Source organism: Rhinolophus sinicus, chromosome 18, assembly GCF_057876585.1.
Source record: "Rhinolophus sinicus isolate RSI-liver-muscle chromosome 18, RSI-T2T, whole genome shotgun sequence".
In the NCBI taxonomy this organism is placed as follows: domain Eukaryota; kingdom Metazoa; phylum Chordata; class Mammalia; order Chiroptera; family Rhinolophidae; genus Rhinolophus; species Rhinolophus sinicus.
In genome coordinates, this window is record NC_142518.1 from 634,813 (window position 1) to 657,287 (window position 22,475).

The 22,475-nt window shown below is 48.9% G+C and overlaps 1 protein-coding gene across 2 annotated transcripts in view; it reads left to right on the forward strand.

Moving 5' to 3' along the window:
* The window catches only part of LOC109439145 (granulocyte-macrophage colony-stimulating factor receptor subunit alpha-like), a 32,446-nt gene continuing 9,971 nt past the window's right edge, over window positions 1-22,475 (forward strand). Inside the window, exons 1-8 of one of the 2 annotated variants that reach the window (XM_088794851.1) lie at window positions 1-2,845; window positions 5,223-5,353; window positions 6,380-6,466; window positions 8,491-8,633; window positions 16,664-16,790; window positions 16,911-17,040; window positions 17,643-17,830; window positions 20,220-20,353. In XM_088794851.1, the coding sequence (XP_088650977.1) occupies window positions 6,400-6,466; window positions 8,491-8,633; window positions 16,664-16,790; window positions 16,911-17,040; window positions 17,643-17,830; window positions 20,220-20,353 (789 nt within the window). In that variant the 5' untranslated portion in view covers window positions 1-2,845; window positions 5,223-5,353; window positions 6,380-6,399. The remainder of the gene's footprint in view (window positions 2,846-5,222; window positions 5,354-6,379; window positions 6,467-8,490; window positions 8,634-16,663; window positions 16,791-16,910; window positions 17,041-17,642; window positions 17,831-20,219; window positions 20,354-22,475) is intronic. The other variant, XM_088794852.1, reaches the window with a different exon arrangement.

The following is a 22,475-nucleotide window of genomic DNA, read 5'->3' on the forward strand; positions in this document are numbered from 1 at the left end:
GAATAATCCCTCTGATAGCAAAAAAGGTGAGCAACATTGTTGCAACAAGTTCGCAAACTTAATTGTCAGACCTCGTACAATGAACGACATGATTAAAATGTAGAAATGGATACCTTTTAACTCATACAGACACCTGTGAAACTATCACCACCATGCAGACGGTGAAACTCCAATCACCCCATCGATTTCTGGGAGCCTGTGTAGCCCCCACACACCTCCTTACCAGCCCCCATAAGGCAACCTTATGATTTTCAAATGAGGGTCGTGCCCCCTTCTCTGCAGGGGACACGTGCCAACACGCCCAGTGGGGTCCTGAGATTGTGCACACGTTACTATGTTTCCTATCCATACACACCTATGATAGAGTTTAATTTATAATTAGGCACCGTAAGAGATTAATAATAAAACTAATAAAATAGAACAATTATAATAATATACTGTAATAAAATTGTGGGCCTGGGGTCACTCATGCTGTTTCTCTGACAAAGGAATGATTCACGTCCTGGGTGGGATGGCGTGCGATTTTATCACGACACTCAGAACAGTGTGCAATTTAAAACTGGAGAATTGTTTATTTCTGGAATTTCCCATTTAGTACCTTCCAGGCGGGAGCGGACAGCAGGGAAGTGAAAGCGCGGAACGCAAAGCAAAGCCACAGACGTGGGGGGACGTCTGTGTCAGCTGACTCATCGAACATCACGTCTCCTGCCTCTGTACTCGCCAGACAAACAACTTCTAGTTTTTGCAATTATCTGAGTTATTTTCTCTTTTGCCACATGAAGTGTAAGTAAGGTTTCTCTCCGTCGAATGACTAGAAAATCCGATCACACTGCAAGCTGTCACCCTCCTTTAGTCATTATTTTGTGTTTTTTGGAGACACATCACGCGGCATTGGCAGGTGTCTTTTTAAATTTCGAAGGCACCCGTACACATATATAATGACACGTTTATAATTCGATGTCTGTATACACGACAGAGTGTCCAGCCCCAAAAGAGCAGGTTCCATCTGTCACCAGCCGAGCAACGGAATGTTACTCGGCTGTAAAAAAAAAAGGTGAAATATTGTCATTTGCAACGACAGGGATGGACCTCGAGGGTGTTACACTGAGTGAGATAAGCCAGATGGAAAAAGACAAAAACCGTACGATTCCCATTGCTTGTGGAAAGCAGAGGAAAACAGAGTTAAAACTGGGTGATGAACAGTGGTTTTTCTCATGCTGTCCCTCTGGCACGTCCTAACCCAGCAGCTGAACGGGAGACAGCCCGGTATCATTTTTTTCTAAGAAGGTCACAGCTGCCATGAACCCCAAAATGCCTCCGTTCACGAGTGCCCTTTAAAAAAACAACAAAACGCTAAAAATGACTAACCCCCGACCCCAAAGCCTGCACCCTTCACTGTGGTCTGGGCTTCCGTTGTCAACCTCGTGTGTACCGCTGTGTTCTAGAACATTCTAGACCCCCCAACACCTTGAGACCATTTCTGCTAGGCCCCCTAGCCCTCTTGGTCTCCTCGAAGCCTCCCGCTTACTTCTGGGTCCAGGAGTGAAGGAATCGTTCACCCTTAAAATAAACAGCACGATGCTAATGGCTGCAAAGTAACTGGGGACGAAAGACTGTGTCCCCTGTCAGGTACAGCCACCTGCAACGCCCCTCGCCGACACCACGTCATAACGGGGCTTGACCGGAGCAAAGGAGGGGCTGAGCATGTCTCCTGAGGACATGTGCAAACGATGGCACTCGTGTGGGAGGGCACGCCAGCGAACGGGTGTCCCATTATGCAGACGCTTGGGGACAGAAATCACGGGAGTGTCTCGGTGTTCCAACATCTCCGTTGACGAACATTTCGGTTCACAAACGCCGAAAACCCAGAAGTAAATGCTTCCATGTTCGAACACGCCTCGCACATCGAACGTGTCACGTGGCTTCTGCTGAGGGCAAGATCCTGAGGCCCAGCTGTCGGCTGTTTTCCAACATTTCAGAACGCGAATGGTCTTCCGGAAGGGGTTACATTCGGAAACCGAGGTACCAAGGCACCTACTTACAACGCGGTACCCTCGTAGGGTCCAGGGTTTCCTGCTGTGTCCTGCCCTCCTGCCCCAGGGAGCGGGGTTCTCACAGAAGAAGGAAGGCACGTGCTCGCAGGCCGAGAAGGATGCTTTACCAGGAAAGGGGAGCTTTGTCGGCCGGTCAGTAGGACTGCATGCCCTGGGGTCCGTCCGCCCAGCTCAGGGGACCAGGACGAGAAGGACACACACACACCACCTACGAGACCCTGACACTGAAGAAAACTCAGCTCCCCCTGAGTGGACAGAGCACGAGCCGGTGCTCAGATGGAGGCAGGAACCCAGACCCTGGTTTCCGGGACCACCCCACGGGGAGCAGGTGGACACGTGGCCAGACAGACCCGTGCTGCCAACAGGGGGAACTCGGGATGTGCGTGAAACGGGGCTTGAGACAGACCGCTGGCTGGGCTAAAACACTTCCTGTCCACCAAGATAACACTGGGCTGCTCACGCACCCAAAATACTCAGTTGATGGAAGATTACGTGTTTCTCAAAAGGCTGACCTAGGAAAGAATTCTTTGCAAACAAAAGAGAGAGAGAGAGACAGAGAGGAGAGGAGAGCGTGGGTCCAGACGGCCGGGCCTTCTCAGTCTCTTTTCCCTTCTCGCTGGGGAAACACTGCTGGCTGCCTCCAGGACGGCTGCCGGGGGCCCCTGGGGGAGCTGGATTCCTGCAGAGCTGTCAGCACCCTGTGCCCGCCACCCCGTGTACCAGGCAGGGAAGACAGCACCTTCAAAAAGCACCCAAAACGGCCGCGAGGGGTCCACAAGGTTGACCCACCCGTAAGTCGATTTCCCCCATCTTTACGGCACTGGTAGGATGGGGTGGGGGGGTTTGATAAGAAGGGAAAAGCTGCACCAGCTCATGGTTCACCCACGGGAAGGCGGGAGGGGAAAACGGTGGGACTGTGACCAACAGGGCTTTGGGGACAGGCGAGAAATGGGTCGGTGGACGCGTGGCATGTGTGTTGCTGATAAAATGCTCAGCGTTTTACGTGGCACGTCGTAAGCGGTCGGGTATGTGGCAGACGGTACGTGGCGTGTGTGGACCCTTATGTATCCGTGAAACATTTCCTTCTGGGATTGCGTAAGCGTGATTGTCCTCAAGGGTTGGTCTTGGATGCCGATGGGTAGAGGACCCGATGACCCGGGAACAGGTGGAGGGGACTCAGACTCCATTAGGCAGGTCTTTGTGGGCTGCACAAGCTGCCCTGTCCCCCAGCTCCCGGCGAGGTCCCAGAAAGGGTGTGGGGCGTCACCGGGAAGGAGAGAAGCGATGTCACCCACCCTCCATCGTGACCAAGCAGAGGAGGGCCCGCCCACGCCCAGCACCTGCTCACGCCCTCTGCCCCCTCAGCCAGTGGTTCCTCCAGGGGCCACACGGAAGGCCAACCTCGGTCCCGGACACAGAGAGAGCTCCATCTATGAGTGGCCGCCAGGACTAATAATGAGGGTGGAGGTATCACACAGTATCACCCTGCATTGCTTTGCTGGCAGTTCTCTGCATTCACTTGCTCAGGCGGCCATGGCAAAGGACCCCAGCCTGAGCGGCTTGCACAACAGACATGTATCTCTCCCCGTCCTGGAGGCTGGAGTCTGAGGTCCAGGTGTCCCAGGGCTGGTCCCCCCTGAGGCCTCTCTCCTGGGTGTGTGGACAGCCATCTGCTCCCCGTGTCCTCACGTGGTCATCCCTGTGTGTGTGTCTGTGTCATCTCCTCTCCTTATAAGGACACAGTCCTGTTGGAGCAGGGCCCACCCTAGTGACCTCATGTCACCTTAGTCCCCTCTTTACAGACCCGTCTCCAAGTACAGCCTCCTTCCGAGGTCCTGGGTGTTAGGGCTCCAACATATGAATTTTGGGGAGGGGGGTACAATTCAGTCCATAACAACAGGTGCCCTGGACCGGAGCATTAAAACCAGGTCTTGGGGTGCCCCTGTACCCCCACATGTTATCGCCTCCCCTTCCTTGTTGGGAAAAATTTCAGCAACTGCCATTTTTCTCTGGGGGTGCAGACCTGGAAGGATCCCAAGATGATTTCCTGAGGTCGAGTTCTGCTTCCCATAAAAGGATGAGCTGGGAGGAGTGTGTGTGGCCACACAGAGAAGGAAATCTGCTTGGAGGAGGAAGAGTCTGTGACAGCCAAGCTGCCCAGCTCGCAGAGTGGGGCTGCAGGAGGGTGGTCCCCCACACATAAAAGTAGGAAGCTGTGAGCCAGGAGGCAGGTGACGTGCCATCCCACAATGTGCCTTATTTTGAGCTAAAGGCCACCAAGAACCAGCTGAGGCAGGGAAAGCTCGTTACCCCTCCATGGCTGCCTAAAAGTGGAGTATATGGGCTCCCCCTTCTGCAAAGGAAATTTACAGTAATAAAGGACATTTCTGTTTGTAAAGATGTCTCTCTACCAAGAAGATAAGAGCTGCTCTCAGAGACAGCGCTTATCACCCCAGAGACTCTTATCTGTATAACCAGACAACTCCTGTCACCCATGCATTTCCTCCCCTCCCGACCCCTTCCCATAAGAGGCCTCACCCACCCAGAAACCCAAAATCCTTTGTTGAGACTAAGATGGTGCATAAGACTCCATCATCTGGTCACCTTCTTGAGTCATATTATTCTTTGGGTATGTATGTAATTAAAGCTAGTTTTTCTGTTAACCTGTCTTTTATCAGTTTAATTTGCAGGTACCAGGCACAGAATCTAAGAGGGTAGAGGGAAAAGGTTTTTTCCTCCCAAATTTCCACACTCCCTCTGTCTCTCCCTTTCCTCAGCCTCTTCCCTCAGTCTGTCTTATCTAGGAAGACTTCTCACTAGCTAATGAGACACAGGACACAAAGGAGCTTACCTGTTCCCAGGTATGCAGCTACATTGGTCTCTCACTGCCTGAGGTTGGCAACTGTCTCCTGAAAGGAGAACAAACACAATACCCTGAGGGTCGCCGGTGGCCTCTGACGGGTGCTGACTCTTCATCGACGGTGTCTGATTCTCGGCCAGTTCATCTACAGCCTCACTCTTGATGACCTCTGTTCAGCCAGCAAGGTCATTCCATCTCTTTGTGTTCAGCCCTTGCTAGTCTGTAGGGTTGTGAAGCTATGAGGGGGGGAAATCTGTTCAAATGAACAAAATCCTGGCGTTTTACTCACCAAAATCCTCCCTCGGCAGCGCTTGGTGTTGGAATTCGAAGCTCTTCCAGGACCTCTCACCCCTTCCACTCCCCAAACACTGCAGGCTGGGCTCTGCCACTGCCTCCACCGAAACTTTGGGCACCGAGGGCACGGGTGGCCTCCCTCCAGGTGAGGTCCTTTCCGTTTCTACCTCACCTGGCCTTTCAGCAGTTTCATCCAGGTGGTGACCCTCCCCCCCCCCCAAGGCTCCCTTCCCCTCGGCTTCTGCAACAGCTTCCTGGTCCCTCTTGGTCACCCCCAGATGGCTTCCAGGCCACACTTCTCACCACGTGGACACAGAGGCAGGTGATATCCCTAAGCCATAGTTCTTCTGCTGTGATGCTGGAAATGTCCCTACCTGTTGGGATGTTTGGGAGTACAGGAAAATGGGCACGAGGGGCTTCATGCACAAAGTGGCTGCTGTGGACCAGCAACCTCATCATACATCCCTTCTTTCACTGGGGGGCCTCACCTCTCCTGCCCCTCAGCCAGCACTTACAGACGATCACCTTAAAATCACCTTGATACCCACTCTGGGTCCCCACATACACATCTCAGAAGCAGGAATGTGGGCCAGTGATGACCAACGCCAGTGGGCTGGGAACACACACAAAGGGCAGGACCCCAACAAATCTCGATCCCAGTTTGTTGAATGCTGTCACCACAGGTGTAGATTCATTGCTGCTCTGGAGGGGGTTTCAAGCAGAGTTTAAAAAGGTGGCCTCATTTCGCCAGAGGACAGTTCCCAGGAGAAGACAATTGTAACGGCAGTCTCCCCCCACCCCCCCACCCCGCAAGCTGACAACTGGAAAAATATAAAACCCCAGCACTCTTTCTCGTCGGCACAGCTGTCCCTATCGGGCTCTGTCCTGGCAAAACTTCCCTCTGCCAGACTCTCTCTCCCTGACTTTCAATAAATCTCATCTTACTCTTGCAGAGTCTCGTAAATCCTTTCACGGTCTGCAAACGACCAGGGGTTAATTACACGCCAAGACAGTAACAGCTAGGCACTGATGGGACGTTGTAAACAGTGGGGTCTCGGGAACCACCAAAGAAAGGGCCCTTTAATTACGGAGGGGTCGTGCTGAGAAGGGCGGGCTCCTGCTGGGCTTGGAATCTGACGTCTGAGCAGGTGTCTTCTCTTTGGATGCTTAGGTGCAGCTGCGGGGCTCGGCATGGCGTCCTTGTTGGATTTTGTAACCCTCCTCGTGCTCCTGAGCTCAGCGTGCGGTGAAGTCCCTGGTAAGTGCAGGCGAGTCCTCTGGGGTTTTGTGGGACAGCCACACTCCTACCACTTGAAGGGGACCAAGGTCCCCTGACCTGGAGCCCCTCCCACCTGGTAGGGAAAGGGGTCTCCTTGCAAGTCAGACTCAGGCGGATTCTTTATCCTCCTGCAGAATCAAAGGGGAGGAGACGTCGCCTGACTCCAGTCCCAAACCCCAAACCTCAACCCCAGTGGGTGTGTCAGACCTTCTGCCCCTAGTGGGGGAAAGTCCTTACATACAAAATCTCCTGCCCACCCAGAAAACCTCCCCAAGTAGGTGGAAGAGAAAGAAAGCCATCTCATTATTGACGGAGCACAAAACCAGAGCTGGCCCCGGCAGAAAGAGTCCAGCTGGTTATGGCGCTAAGCGGGCACTGCCCATTCCCTCCGGTGGGTTTGCATTGGAGCCAGGTGCCTGCTGAAGGTGGACGTCTGTCCTCCCCAGACATGGGCACAGGCGTTCACATCTCCGAGGAGCCCATTTCCGAACTGCTCCTTGTCTTGCAGGAAACATTTTGCGCTGAGAGCCTGTCCACAGGTCTGTCTAGCCAATTCAAGGATGTCTGTCCATTTGTAAAAGGACAGAAAAACTCAGAAAGGAAAGGAGATTCGGGTGAAAGACTCTCTCCTCGTATTTTTAACGGGGAGAATTAAACCTCTACGTACTGTTTGCCTCCCCTATGGCAAGCCTGTCATGGCCCACACCCTCCACTCCGGATGCCCCCCCCCAGCTCAAAGGGGTTCCCCTGTCCCCTCCCCCATCCTGAATGCCTGGGAGGGAAGCCGCCCAATTAAATCAAAGCACGGTGGTGGGGGGCATGGGTGTAGGGGGTCAAGAGGAACAAACTTCTAGTTCTAAGGTGAGTCCTGGAGATACAGCGTACGGCCTGGCGAGTCTAGTTATACTGTGTGACACTGTATACTTACAATACTGAACTGCACATTTGAAAGTTGCCAAGACAGTGGATCTTAAAAGTTCTCATCACAGCAGAAAGATGGTGTGGGGACAGAGTCCCAGAGGGCAGTTTCCAGGCTCTCGGCCTCCCGTGGAAAGGTGCTGGCTCGGGAAGTAGCTGGTCATCAGCTGTGATTGGATGGCCATCGGCTGTGACTAGTTGGCCATCAGCTATAACCAGTGAGCCACTGGCCACTAATATAACTGCCGTGGCTGCGCTGGTTAGTTGGTTGGCAGAGAAGCGGACAGCGGATTGCAGATGGTGTGGCTTCTGCTTCCTGTGTGTCCAACCCAGGCACCAGCGAGAATACAGTGGTGTGACTCCCCTATCTATGGCTCCATGGGTGTTCCTTTTTGGCCTCACCATGTCCTGCGTTCCTGTGCGGGGAGCGGGAGCTGAGAGCCTGCGTTACAGATACTTTGTAACCCTCTGTGGTGCTGGAGCTGATCTACACTTGCCCTGGGATCGCTTCACAACATATACAACGTAGCATCATGTTGTAAACCCGGAACTAATAGGAAGTTATATGTTCATGATGTCTCAATTGAAAAACATTTAAAAAGAAGTCTAGATGTGGATGAATCTATACATCATAATTTATAGGCTGAATAGAAATAATTGACGCCCACCAGAAACACACAGAAACACATAATGGCCTGCTTTGCACCCCCACCATCAATGTACAGAGGGTCCCCATTTCTCCATATTCGCTAGAACAATTATTTTCTTTTTAAAAAGATGATGATTCTAGCTAACCTTATGGGGATGAACAGGCACCTCAGCGTGGTTTTGATTTGCATTTTCCTGATGACGAGTGAGTCTGAGAAACTTTTCAGGTGCTTATAAATTTCAACAAATTGCTCCCTTCAAAATGGTTAATTTTATCTTGTGTGAATTTGGCCTCAATCAAGAAAAAACAAAAGCATTTGATCCATCCTTCATGCTTCCAAAATGCCCCCCCACACACACACACTGTAATTATCAGTGTCACCTGGGGGGAGGGAGGGGTCTTGATGCTCGCTGAGTGTTCTTTCATTTAATGACAGCACAGGAGAATGTATCTCCCGTTATAAACATGAAGCTAGATCCAAGGAAAAAGATGTTAATCTGGAATAACAGGAGAAATGTGACTTGGCAAGAATGCAAAATAGACACGCGCCCCAGCTGTCCCACAAGTCCGATCCCACAGGTGAGTGCTCAAGGCTCATGCCTTATGGCTTTTGTCAATCTTCAGTTTCCCTGTAAATTGCCTCTTGAGTCCCCTCCCTGCTGCAGATTCCCACTCCCATTGCTCTTCTTGGAGAGGAAGGAAACATTTCCTCTATCCTCTTAGGTTCAGTGACAGAGGCCTGCAAATTAAACTGACAAAAGACAGAGGAACAGGAGAAAAGGCATACAGATTTGTTCTTATATTTCATTTTTACATACATGAAGCATCACAGAAGAGAACTGAACATGCAAAGAAGTGGTTAGACTAGGGAGCTTCTACAACTGCCATTTTAACAAAGGGCAGTGGATTGTGGAAAAGTGAGTAGATTGTGGAAAAGTGAGTAGATTGTGGAAAAGTGAGTAGACAAAGGAAAGGGGGGAAGGTTGGGCTTCTGGGGCTGATAAATTGCATGGATGTAATGTGGGAAGTGGTGGTGCCCTGGATGGGCAACAGGATGGCACAGAAGGGACTCCCTCCCATCCATGGTCGGCTGTGAGTGGACAAATGAAGCAGGTCCAATATGGAACTAGGACTGGCTCTACAGGATAAAAATTGGCCAAACAAGCTTTTGTTTGTTTGTTTGTTTCAGTTTCCTCTTTGTTCACATTGGTGTAGAAAAGCTATTTATTTTATGAACCCAGGGGGTGTCCTCATCTCATAAATCTTATGTGTTTTGGGGGGGGGAGCGTTTGCTTTTCTGAATTGTATCGCATAACTTGTAAATAATGCTACTGTGTCTCTCTTCTTGACTTTCACTTTTCATTGTGAATTTGAGATGGCTTTGAGAGTAACTAGCCTGGCATGGTCACCCATGCATTCTTGCTTTGTTCCTGGATTTCAAAAATCGAGTGTTGCAATACGAATTATGATACTGCCCGCTGAGGCAGAGACCTTCTTTGTCACTACAAGAGGTTCATTTACGTTCCTGAGCTTCTAGTGCTGCTTCCCCTTCTCTTGCACGGAACTTGTATATTCTTGAAAATGTTTCTGACATTCTCCTACAGCGTTCTTGTCTTACCGAAACAGACTCTGGACGATCTTAATGGATTTTAAAAGGAAAACAACCTTGAATTCAGGTTGTGGATATGAGTTTAGGTCTTACTCTATTTTTTTTTTTTTTTTTGTCTTACTCTATTTTTTTTTTTTTTTTTTTTTTTTTTGGTCTTACTCTATTTTTTTTTTTTTTTTGGTCTTACTCTATTTTTAAGGGAACATTTTCATTTATTCTTTGTGTCATCTCAGTGGTCTTCGATCAGAGTTTGACTAGCTCCATGAAATCGAGTGTATTTGTGCTTTTCTTTACATGTGTCAGCAGTAGACCAAAGACCCTCACCTGTGAGTTTTCAGTTTTAATAATCTCTGGTTCATTTCCTTCCTCCTGCTGTCCACAGATTTGTGTGGAAGATTTTCTCCTGGTTGGAAAAGAAAAAAAAAAAAGCCAGTTTTTGGAGCGGCGGGGAGGTCATAATTTTTTAAAATTAAATGAGTGGCTGAGTACGCCTTCCTTTTTAGTTAGATGTGTTGGGCTGACACTGGTTAGTAACATTATCCACATTTCAGGAGTGCAACTTTGTAACACGCCATCCGCGTATTGTATTGAAGGCCACCTAACTTCTCCTAGGAGTTACTTAGGGGAAGGCTAATTATTGTTTTTAAATTGTTGGACCTTTTTTTTTTTTTAACTGAGTGTTTTGTTGTAGACTCAGGAAATGGTGCTGTGCAATTTTGGGTCATGGGTTTGGGTTTCTATGAGGGTTAATTTGAGGGGATTATTTGCCAAGGCAGAAAGTCCCCAGCTTCTGCTTCCAGAAAGAGGGGAATGCACCTGGCCCAGGTCCCTTCACTGGCTCCTTCCAGCCTGTTACTTCTTCCCCTCCTGGGGACCTGGCCTGCCTCTTGCTGCTGGGGTGTCCCTAGCCTCCCCTAAACCAGACCTGATTGTCATCTTTAATGCCTTCTGGGGTGTCTTTTTACTCAGAGACCAATTGGATCCACTTAGGTGATTGGCGATGTGGCCTGTTTCATCCGTCTTCTAGGCCCTCATCTGCCATTGTCTCTTGTCACTGATTAAGGAACTCTGTCCCTGAGCAAGTTTCCTCTCTGCCTCCTGCTACAGTATCCAGTCGCCCTCTGTATCCGTGGGTTCAACCAAGCCAGGATGGAAAATATTTGAAAAAGGAATGCTACACTGTTGCTCTGTCGTTGGCAAATGTTACATTGTTCCTGTGTAGTTACGCTCTGGTGGCGCGTCTGTACTGAACAGATGCAGACTTTTTCTCTTGTCATTGTTCCTGAGATGATACAGTGTAACCACTCTTTACGCAGCAGTTACATTGTATCCGGTGTTATAAGTAACCTAGGGACGATTTTAGGTCTACGGGAGACTGTGCGGAGGGTCCATACAAATACTGTGTCATTTTCCATAAGGGACGTGAGCACATGTGGACTTTGATGTCTGAGGGGGGACCTGGAACCACGGCCTCTCCGATGGAGGCGGAGAAGGGGTGGTGTGGGGGAACAGTAAGTAGGCCTGCCTTTGCTTGTGAGTTTTTCCCATCAGTTTGGTACATAGACACCGTATGTTAACGCTACTCAGATTTCCCCTAGTTTTGAAGAAATCCCCATGTGCCTACTTCCTCAGCAGACTCGTGTCTGACCTGCCATGTGAGGGAGTGGAGGCCACGTTTATTCCCCGTCCACTCGGCCACACTTTGCCCCAGTAATCGGGGATTTCAGCCGCAGGATATGGGCATGCTGATTTGTTTTTTTTTAGACACCATACTTTTTCCTTTCACGTCATTTTTCAACTTTTATCGTCAGTTGTGTTACCAGGTTTATGATGGGCATTTAATGTGTAACATTGTATTTGGTGGGTTGCCGTCAATGCTTGTGAGAGCCCTGCCATGTGTCCCCCCTCCTGCCATGTGTCCCCCCACACCTCCTGCCATGAGTCCCCCCACCCTCCTGCCATGTGTCACCCCACCCTTCCTGCCATGTCCCCCCCTCCATCTCCTAGTTCCTCATTTGGTCCCACTCCAAGTAGGAAATTAGGGGAAAGATACTACTAGGGAAGTATAATTAAAAATAAAATCTCTTACTCAGCCATAAAAAGGCGGGAGGCGCTGACACTCGCTACATCGTGCATGGACCTTGAAAACATGCCTCTCAGTGACAGAAGCCAGACACACAAGGCCACCATGTGTGGCTCCCTTTACGGGAACCGTCCAGAACAGGCTCCTCCACAGACAGGAAGTGGGTGAGGGGCTGGGGAGCGGGCTGGGCAGGGATTGCTCTTGGGAACGGGGTGTCTTTTTGGGGTAGTAAGAATGTTCTGGAAGTAGAGGTAAGGGTTACACAACATCATATGTGCTCAGAGCCACTGACTTGTACACTTGCAAAGGTTAAAATGGTCCATTTGATGTCACGTGTATTTGACCACAATAAAAAAGTAATAATTTTTTTTAGAAAACAGCTAAAGCACAGAACACAATACAAATGCATCTATAAATCAATACATAAATGAGACCTCCTGCCAGCCGAGAAAGCAGGGCTGTCACAGAAGGAAGCAATGAAAAGCTCACGGCCATGACAGGCCACCTGCTCACGAGACCACAAGGCACAGGCCATTTCACCTGTTACATGGCCTGGAGCATACAACCCAGTACACACACATTAATGGTCTTCATCCAAAGAGAAACAACACTGGCACCTTTCCTTCCACAAGTGGAAAATTATGTCTTAGAGTAAAACCTTCACAGAGTCTGTGAGGCAGGACCCAGCTTCTGGCTCCCTCTGCAAAGGGGGTTGTGGGCCCCAGGATGCATGCCTGGGATGCAAAAGGGCCCGCAGGTCCTTCCACTTTTAAGGAGATTGACAGGCTTCTCAGGGCTAAGAGACAGCCAGGCTGCCTCACAAGTTTTCCAAAGGAAATGCTGATGAGAAAGGGAGGGCATTTCCTTTCCCTTTTGGAAGGGCAAGCTTTCATTCGTGTGTGTGTGTGTGTGTGTGTGTGTGTGTGTGTGTATTCACCCTGGCAATCCACAGTTGAGATGTTTTGGAGAGTCTTTGCTTAGCTAAGAAGGTCTTTTTTTCCTTCAGTTTGGCCACGATCACCCCCAGCTATGTTAAAACTTCTTTTGAACCCTTTTCCCCCCTAAAACGTCTGCATGGGTTGCTCCACAGCTGGCTCCTGTTTGGCAGCTCAAAGCCATGAATTGGCCGGATTTTTATGTCAATCGCACGTTTTCCAGCCTGGCTGTTCTAAGGAATTCTTGGTTATCTGGGTGGCTCAAAAGTTTTCCTCTTGCAAGGAGCTGCCTTCCAGCCAAACCCCTTTGCTTCTTCTAACATCGTGCCCTCCTTTTTTCAAAACTTACTTTTTCATTTTATTTCATGATTTCCAAGCAGCTGGGTTTTTGTTTGCTTTTTGTTTTTGGATCAAATGCTTTTCATAAGAATGGGTTTCTCTAGAAATGCAACTAGAATGTGTTCTATTTTATTTCCGTGTTCCCATGGCACAATCGTTTCCTGGACAGTCTGTTTGTAGCCTATTACTCATCTATGAATGAGGGGGGGACAACCCAGGCCTGGCATGTACCAGGGAGGGAGTGTGTGAATCTGTGACTGACCTGTTGTCACCTAAGTGTTCCCAGAACTCCCTTCCAAAAAGTGAGCTGGAGCCCAGACTCCTGAGTGCAGGCCTGGCAGGATCTCAACTGCCCCACAGCCAATTCCCTTCCATCCCTGGACACTTGTGGGGAAATACAATTAAAAACAAAATCCCCTCCCAACCCAGAAAACCCCTCCACAAAGGTTCAACAGAAAGAAAGCCATTTTACTTCTAAATGAGCATTAAACCTGTGGAAATAAACACAGACCCCACCCCCCCACCCCCAAGGAGAACAAGCAGAGGCTGTTTACTCAAAGCTGGCTCTGGAGAGAGGGGGTCAGCCATCATCACTTGCATTTGGCAGAGCCTCAAAGTCAGGTAGATGACTTCCTAGTGGTGTAGGCGTGGAAAAACACGTTTATCCACACTCTTAGGTTCTGTGAATGGGGTGTGCAAATTAGACTGACAAACGATAGATTAATTGGAGAAAAAGCATACAAATTTTATTTGGTGTTAAAATTTGTACATGGCATGGGAGGGAAGTGTTCATAGAAAGAAAGAAAGCACCCCCCCCCCCAAAGAAGCAGTTATGCTGAGAGTCTATTTTTAACAAAGCACGATCAATTGTGGTGACGTGACAAGACCCAGGAAAGGGGTTTTCGGTTTCCAAGGGCAGCATATGTGGGAGGGTAAATATGTGAGGAAAATTATTGGAAGACAAGGGTTATTTTAATTAGTGTGTAGGTCCATCCCGATGCTTCAGTCAGATAAGGGACCTTTCGGAAAAGCATCTTTCTGCAGCTGTTGCTTCTCCATTGCCTCCAGCTCAAAATAATCTTTCTGCAGCGTGACATGTTTTGGGGTGGCATGCTGTGCCCCCTCCAGTGGGAGAAAGGAAGTCTCGGCTGTGTCCTCGTGGGAGCTGTGGTGCTGGAGGAGACAGAGGCAGCTGACTCGAAGGGTGCATATTGGCTTTCCTTCGTTTGCTGCTAAGTTGGAAGTGGGAGCAACATAAGGGAATTTTTCAGTCGGTATTCAAGATATGCCCACTATGGGCCAATGGGACATCACGTTGGTCTTCCTGTTTTCACCAGTGGCAGCAGTCGGCTTTCTGCAAATCCGACTGATATGGCAGGCTGGCTTCCTGCGCTGGTCCCTGCTGGTTGTGGGTCAGGGTTTTCTCATCGTAGATGACACAGCCATCGCCCGTTTGTCTAGTTGAGCTCTCACACCAACACGTGACGTACATCCCAGGCCTTGGGCTGAGAGATTGCAAAGATGGAAGGAAAGTTCCCCCTTATGTACAAGTGAAGACACCCCGTTGCATTTGTGTCCTTGAGATGACATTGCTAACTTGCATCTATCTTCACGACTGAAGGTGGATTTTGCAATTAGGAGTCAGGTGACAGTTGAAGTCAGGTCCACTTGCTCCTGGGACATCCGGTGGGAGATGGGACATGATCTTCCTTCATGACCACTTTTCAAAGAGATGCTCCCAGGTCCTTGGGGAAACACATCTGAGTTGTGGGACTGGATGGAAGCTTGTTGAGCATTTGGCTTCACACACTGGGTACAGCTGTCAACCCAGGCTGCCCAGGCGTGAGAGGTCAAGGGTGAGCTGTAGGGCACCCAGTGCAAAGCCCTGAGCCTGGCTTCAGTGTGGGGTTGTTCAGGGAGAGGGGGGGAGACTAAAGATACTCAGTTTGGCTCTGCCCCCACGGTGTACATGGGAGCTTCTGTAGCCTGAATGTGTATATCCCCACAAAATTCATATTTTGCTGCCCTAACCCCAAACATGCTGGTGTTAGGAGCTGGAGCCTTTGGGAGGTTATTAGGTCATGGGGGCAGTCATAAACCCTCTTAGGTTCGGTGCTGGGGGCCTGCAAATTAAACTGACAAAAGACAGATGAATAGGATTAGTGCCTTATAAAAGAGACCTCCCAGAGTTCCATTACCCCTTCCTCCACGTGAGGACACAGTGAGAAAATGCCATCTGTGACCCAGAAGGAGGGTTCTCACTACACACTGAATCAGCTGGTGTTTTCATCTGGGACTTGCAGCCTCCAGAATGGTGAGAGATGCATGTCTGTTGTTGCAGCTGCCCAGTCTGAGGTATTCAGTGATGGCAACCCGAACGGACTAAGAGAGAAGTGTTCTCTCCTTGTGTCAAATCTCTGACATAGGCTTCCTGCTCTTCAGGGCCTGGGCCTTCCTCCTTTAGGTACTTTCACGGATACTTCAGTGTGGTCAGTGGAAGAGGCAGAATTAGGCCCAGTTATGCAGCTCAACACTGATGTACAAATGCGTCCTCTGCAGATGTCATCAAAGCAGGGGCTAGCTCAGTGGGCCTGGAGGTGTCAAACACACACACACACACACACACACACACACAACACAACCAGTGCACCAGACAAATTAAACAGGCAAGAAGGACTTTATTTAAGACTAGGTATTATAACAGGGGAGTGATTCAACTCAAGTGTGAATTCACCAGGGGCTGGGGATTTATAGCCATTTGATACGATGAAGGAGAGGATAGAAAATTACTGAGAGGAACTTGGTTAGGTATTGAAAGGGTGGAAAAATAAAAAGTTTTCCCTCTACTCTCCTAGGTCTGGTGCCAGGGTCCTGCAAATTAAACTAACAAAAGAGAGATTAACAAGGGGGGGCGGGAAGCACATAATTTTCATTTGATGTTAAATTGTACATGTACACAGAGGCCTTTCTGGAAAAATAGTTTAGACCCAAAGAAGTCTCTCGATCTACCGTTGTTCACAAACTACAATAAATTTGTATAGAAGTGAGAAGAAACAGGGAAGGAGGTTTTGGCTTTTAGGGACTGTAAACTGTGGGAAGGTGAACATTTGGGGAAACTAATGGAAGGTAAGAGTTGTTTTAGAGAAATTTGTTATACATATTTCCTCTTGGTGCCATCTCTGGGCTGGTAAGTGTCTAGAATTTTCTTCGGTGGTAAGATTGATTCTGCCTTTCCTGGTAGAAAAGAGGGAGGGCCCCTTCACAAAGGGAAATGTATGCTCCGTTTTTTGGCAGATAGGGGAAAAGCAGAGGGCCTTCGTATGCGTGTGTGTGCTGTTTGTCAGTTGCCTTCAGCTCAAAATAATCTTTATGCCAAAGTAGCGTCTTTGGGGTGACATTGTCTGAGCAGCTATAGAATCAAAGGTGGGGGGATTTTCAATAATCTGATGTAGTAGGATTCTTTGCCAGAACGGGGCTTGGCAGGCCAAGGCAGGACCTGGCTGGGAAGGGGACTCAGACGAGTCTGAGTACAGTTTGTCCAAGGAGCTGGGGGAGGGCGTCCCTCATGGAACTGTCACGAGATCGAACAGCTCCAAGGGAGCTGGACACACAGGTTATATAGTTATGATTGTGTCTCTTCCAGGTCAAAGGCAACAACACCTACTTCTGCATCTTTCCCAACTGTGTGCTGCATAGCGGTGCCCTCCTGACCATCAATGTCACTGCGGATGGGGACGTGTTTCAGCACAAGCTGGCCTTTCATAACTCAGGTGACGTCACCTTCGCGGGAGTCTCAGCTTTCCTACAGTGACGAGCCTCGACTCCACCGTGCAGGTGCTGGCACTGGTGGTGCCGGTGGAGCAGCCGGTGACATGTGCTTGCCTTTCCAGGCAAGGAAGGTTCCAGAGCAGTCAACTTCTCCTGCCTCATTTACAATATCCGGTTCATGAACTGCACCTGGATGCCGGGCCCAGCCGCCCCCGCCGATGTCCAGTACCAGCTATATGCCTGGACCTCCACGTAAGCCAGGCGCCTGTGGGACATATGTGTGGGCACCCTAAAGTTCAATGCTAAAGAAGGCACAGGCCGGTTCCACACATGAGGGATGTTTCCTCCAGGGCCTGGGGGCATCTCTCTGAAATGTAAAAAAAAAACACAAAAAAACAAAAAAAAAAAAACCTAGAAAGGAAATGAAAGGAAAAGCGTTTCACTTCAGCTGTCTCCTGGCTCCAAATGAAAACCCTTCTCTGGTCCTAAAGGGATGAAGAAATTAGCAACTTTATCCTGAGGACATAAAGGGACAGGAATGTCTCTGCTCAGATCAGGAAAAGGGCCAGATTTCAACCCGGTTGCAACCTCTTGGCGACCGCCTGGGAAACACATCTAATTCTGTTTTCATGCTTATTCAGGGATAAAATTGTCTCTCTCCTGGCTTTTCCTCGGTTTCTGGGTTGTGAGGAAGAGCTTTTGTTGTGGATGATATGTCCCCAACACGATACGCCCTCCACCTTTTTTTTTCTTTGTTCAACAAAGTGTAATCCCAATTATAAAAACGTGGCATTGGGTTTGTGCGATGACCGTATGTAACCCCGCCTTTTTCTTGGCCCCTTTGGAACTTGCAGGTACGAGGATGACGAGGTGGAATGCCCCCACTACCTCGTTGGCTCGACGGGGACACACGTGGGCTGCCACTTTGATCAACTTGCCGAACCCAAGTCGACAGATAATTACTTCTTCTTGGTGAACGGAACCAGCCAAGAGACGGCAATCCAGTTTTTGGACTTTACTCCATTTAAAGCCACTGAAATGGGTAAGACAATTTCTTGCCTTGCCTCCCCCTCATCTCCCCCCCATATACCCATGTGAGCCATCTGCTTTCACTGCGTTTTGGTTTGTACCAGGACTGCATGGGACGATGGGCTGGGTCCCAGAACAGCCCAAGCAAGATCTAGGATCTAGATTTGGGGTCTGGAGCCACGCAGAGAGGGGGGGTCAGGTGGGGGGGCATGATTCTGCCTTCGAATGGGATTCAGGAGAGACGTATACTGGTGTCACGCATGAAAGATGTCACATACAGCAGATTCTCATTATTTGTGGCAGTGATATTCTTGAAATTTCCTAAAACACTGAAGTAACAATCATCACTGTTAGGGAAACATACAGGATGTCTCTGGTCACAACGTTTTCATCAACTGGTCAGCATATACTGCGGCACCTCGGTTTTCTAACGTAATCCATTCCAAAAGACCGTTTCAGTTCTGAAACATTCGAAAACCGAGGCACGGTTTCCCCATAGAAAGTAATGCAAAATGGTTTAATCCATTCCAGACCTTTAAAATCAATGCCTAAAACTGCAAATTTAGCATGAATGTTACTATCTAATGATACCATAGATCCATAAAATTTATGGCATTTGTAAACCGAAATGTTTGTCAATGGAGACTTTTGAAAACTGAGGTACCACTGTAAACTTGTTTGACGTGTGTTTCTGTTTAAAGACACCTTATTGGATATACATTGTTGGTGTGTTATCTAACACATCAAAACTGTCAAACACATGTATTTCTCTGTAAGGCACCTCACAGCCTTCTTGTGCTTAGGAGTGCAAGGAAAGAAAAAAATCTTTTCCTCTACCCTGTTAGGTTCTGTGTCTGAGGAGTGCGAATTAAACTCACAAATGCTAGCTTAATAGGAGAAAAGCATATAAATTTCATTTTTATTTTTAATTCTTACATGCCCAGGATGGGGTTGGGGCTCCATAGAAAAGAAATCACACTCCTCCCCCCAAAAAAGTTTAGATTTAGGGACTCATATGACATTTTAACAAAGAGCAATGAATTGTGGTGTAGATAAAGGAAAGAGGGTCTTAGCTCCCAGAGGAAATTAATGGAAGGTAAGGGTGACCTTAGTAAGGTTTCTCTGAGCAGGCCCATCTCGGTGCTGACTTTCCACCCTCTTTTGTCCATAAAACTTGCACAGAGAGAATTCATGGCTGTCCTCACTTCTCAGATAAGGGAAGTTCCGGGCAGGCATTTTTCTACATCTGTAGATTCTGAATTGCCTTGAACTCAAAATCACCCATACACCAAAGGGTCATATTTTGAGGTGACGTGTTGCGATCTTGTACAGAAACACTAGACGGCCTAGGGGGCCATGTTCAACAGAGAAATCACCAAAGAAAAGCACAAAACTGCACTCACACACACACAACCACAAGCACCCCTTGTTGGCAACCTGAGAGCTGAAATGAGAAAGCAGAGTGTTGCCCTGGTTGATCTCAGCTGGGATGAGGCATGTCAGGTGACACATTTTCTGCCAGTCTGCAAATGTCTGCAAATAGTTGTGAAAGCCCCACAAGTACTGGCTTGGGGCTTACAAGTAAGAGAATTTGCTGATAAGGACTCTGTGAGTAAACAAGAGTGAGTGGATATCCTAAGAGTAAAGTCAGCTTGTCCCAAACGTGCCCAGGCACGAGGTAGGGAAGGTCCTGATGCCCAGGCAGTGCTTTTCTTCCTCGTATGACCTGGGCTTTTTGCGAACAGAGCAAGGTAGCAGGTCACACAGCCCCCTTGGATCTCTGGGGACCCTCTAACCCTGAGTGTAGGCGATTGTGTGTCAGAATTTCATTGGCATTCCTCGTTCCAATAAAGGCGTGTTTTTGGAAGCCGTGCTTCTGGCAGACACTGCGTCCTCGTAGCATCTGGTTCCAGACTAACCGGCTGGTGGATTGGGTGGCGTCTTTTTTTTTTTTTTAACTTAGCTGAGCTCGGGGGTGACTGCAGGGTGACAGGAAGTGAGCCCGTTTTGGTTGGCTCCGTGTAGATAGTGGTTGACTTAAGCCCTCGGAGTTGTAGGGTGTCCCAGAGGAAATGAGGGGTGGAAAAGGAGGACATTCCCATCTTCTGGCATTTCTGCGTGGGGTTCCAGAAATTCAACAACATGGAGGCAGAGGGCAGGTACCTGGGGTTTCACATAGCACGAAGGGGCCATCCTGAGATGCACGCTCAGCTGACCCAAGGAGGTCTTGCTTCCTAGGCCAGTGGTGTTTTGCTTTCATGCAGGAGAAACAAAATGGGACAAGTTACTAGTAAGCTACGTTCTGCTAGGTAGGACTCATCTACTTGATTCCACTGCATTGTGGATTTATAACTTGGCATTTTCTTATTTCTTTTTCTTTTTCTTTTTTTTTTCCCCTTTAGAAAAATACAACCCACCAGCAAACCTCACGATTAGCTATAATGGATCCCATCACATCGTTCGGTGGGACAACCCTGAAATACGATTTGACATTTCAAGTTACATCTTGTGTTATGAACTGGACTTTCAAATAAAGGTAGGGACCCCAAACCGCTGCGAAGGGCCACAGATTGATTGTGTCCAATGCTTTCTCCCATTTGCGGTCGAATTCTCGCTAAGGGACTGCATGCTGCTCCAGAAAGTTCTCCCACGTTGGTCCTTCACCCTCTCTTTGCCATGAAAGTGCCATCCGTTCTTCTTTTTTGATGAAATCCAAGGACTGGTTTTTCTTTGGTCCCTTATCCTACGGTGTCATACCCAGCGCATGAGTTTGCTTAGCCCAAGGCATCGCAATGACAACAATGTTTGAGTCTCAGAGTGGCACAGTTGGAGCTCGTACGTTTAGGTCTTTCATCTACCTCGGGATCATTTTTCTATTTGGTGTGAAGTAGGGGGTCCCACTGCATTCTCTTGCATGCGGATATCTGGTTTTCCCGGCAACGTTTGTTGAAAGGGCCGTCTTTTCCCCGTGGAGTGGTCTTGGTGCCCGTCTCAAAAATCATTTGACCATAAACAAAGGGTTTATTTCTGGGCGCTCTGTTCTCGTCTGTGGGTCTGTAGGTCTGTCTTTGTGCTATGACCACACCGTTTTGGTGACTGTAAATTTGTAGTGTGTTTTGCAACCGGGACATGTGGTGTCTCCAGGTTCGAGGCTCTTTTTCAAGATCGTTTTGGCTTCTCGGGGGCCTTGGCAATTCAATGTGGGTTTTACAATCAGCTTGTGTAATTCAGAAAAAGAAAATGTTGGTATTTTGATAGAGATTATACTGAATCTATAGATCAAGTTTTGGGGTGTTGTTATCTTCACAAGATGAAGTGTTCTGGGGCATCTTTCCATTTATTTCAGTTTCCTTTCATTTATTTCCATAACGTTCCACAGTTTTCAGCATACCAGGCTTGCTCGTCTTCTGTTAAAGGGACTCCTGAGTATTTTATTCGTTTGGATGCTCTTGTCATTGGAATTGTGTTATTTTCAGACTGTTCATTGCTTGCCCCTTTTATTAACCTTTTTTCCTTTTAAATACACTGTATTTTTCAGAAGAGTTTTAGGTTCGCAGCAAAATTGAGGGCAGAGATTTCCCATGTACCCTCTGTCCACACCCACACACATCCTCCCCCACGGTCCGCCTCCCCCCACTGGATGAGACATTTGTCACAGTGGATGAACTCACACGGACACGTCCTCATCACCCAAAGTCCACAGTGGACACGAGGGTCACTCTCAGTGGATCTTTTCACTGTCTCCACACTTCTGCGTTTTGCCAGAATGTCCTAGAGTTGGAATCATTCAGCCTGTATCCACTTTCATTATGTTTTCAAACAAAATCTGAAAGTGGGCTGGGAACAGTGACTCGTGGGGAATCCACTCCTCACTTTCAAGCTGTCCACTTCCTCCCCCCGTGTCTGCGCCCCATCCCTCCCCCTCCAGGTTAAATGAGATTTGGGAACCTGAGATCTGGACTTGTCCCCGACTCTTGGAGCTGAGGACTTCTCACCGGTCACACATGTGTTGATTTCCCATGGCCCCAGGCCTCATGCCTGCGTCCCTGTCCTGGAGGTCGCCCTCTGATTCCCACAGGGCCCCCCACAAGCCCCGGGACCTGCTGTCCTACCTGCCTCTCCACGTGGTCCACTCCTTGGCCCCTCCCCCCACGTCTCATGCCCGGGCCTCATCAGCCCCTCTCTGCACGGCCCACATCCCTTTTCATCGCTCGGTGGGGCATTCTCGAACGCTCTGCTGGTGACCACAACGTCCAGTCCAGGTGTCAAGCGCTCATCGCCAGGAGCTTGGAAAACACAAGTTGGGTTGTGTCTCTCCTGAGTGAACACCCTTCCCAGAGGTTGGGTTTGGGTCTTGCAGGAAAGTCAGGGCGCTGGATGTGACCACCACGAAGCTGCAAGGTCTGCTCCTGCCTGTGGGCAGGCACCTCGCCAGTGTGCACGTACATGACCTCAGACAGATGACCTCACCTGTGACTTCACTCAGGTGACCTCACTCAGGTGACCTCACTCAGGTGACCTCACCTGTGACCTCACTCAGGTGACCTCACCTGTGACCTCACTCAGGTGACCTCACCTGTGACCTCACTCAGGTGACCTCACCTGTCACCTTGGTTCCTCAGGTGATCCCACACTGGTTCCTCACAGGTGACATAAAA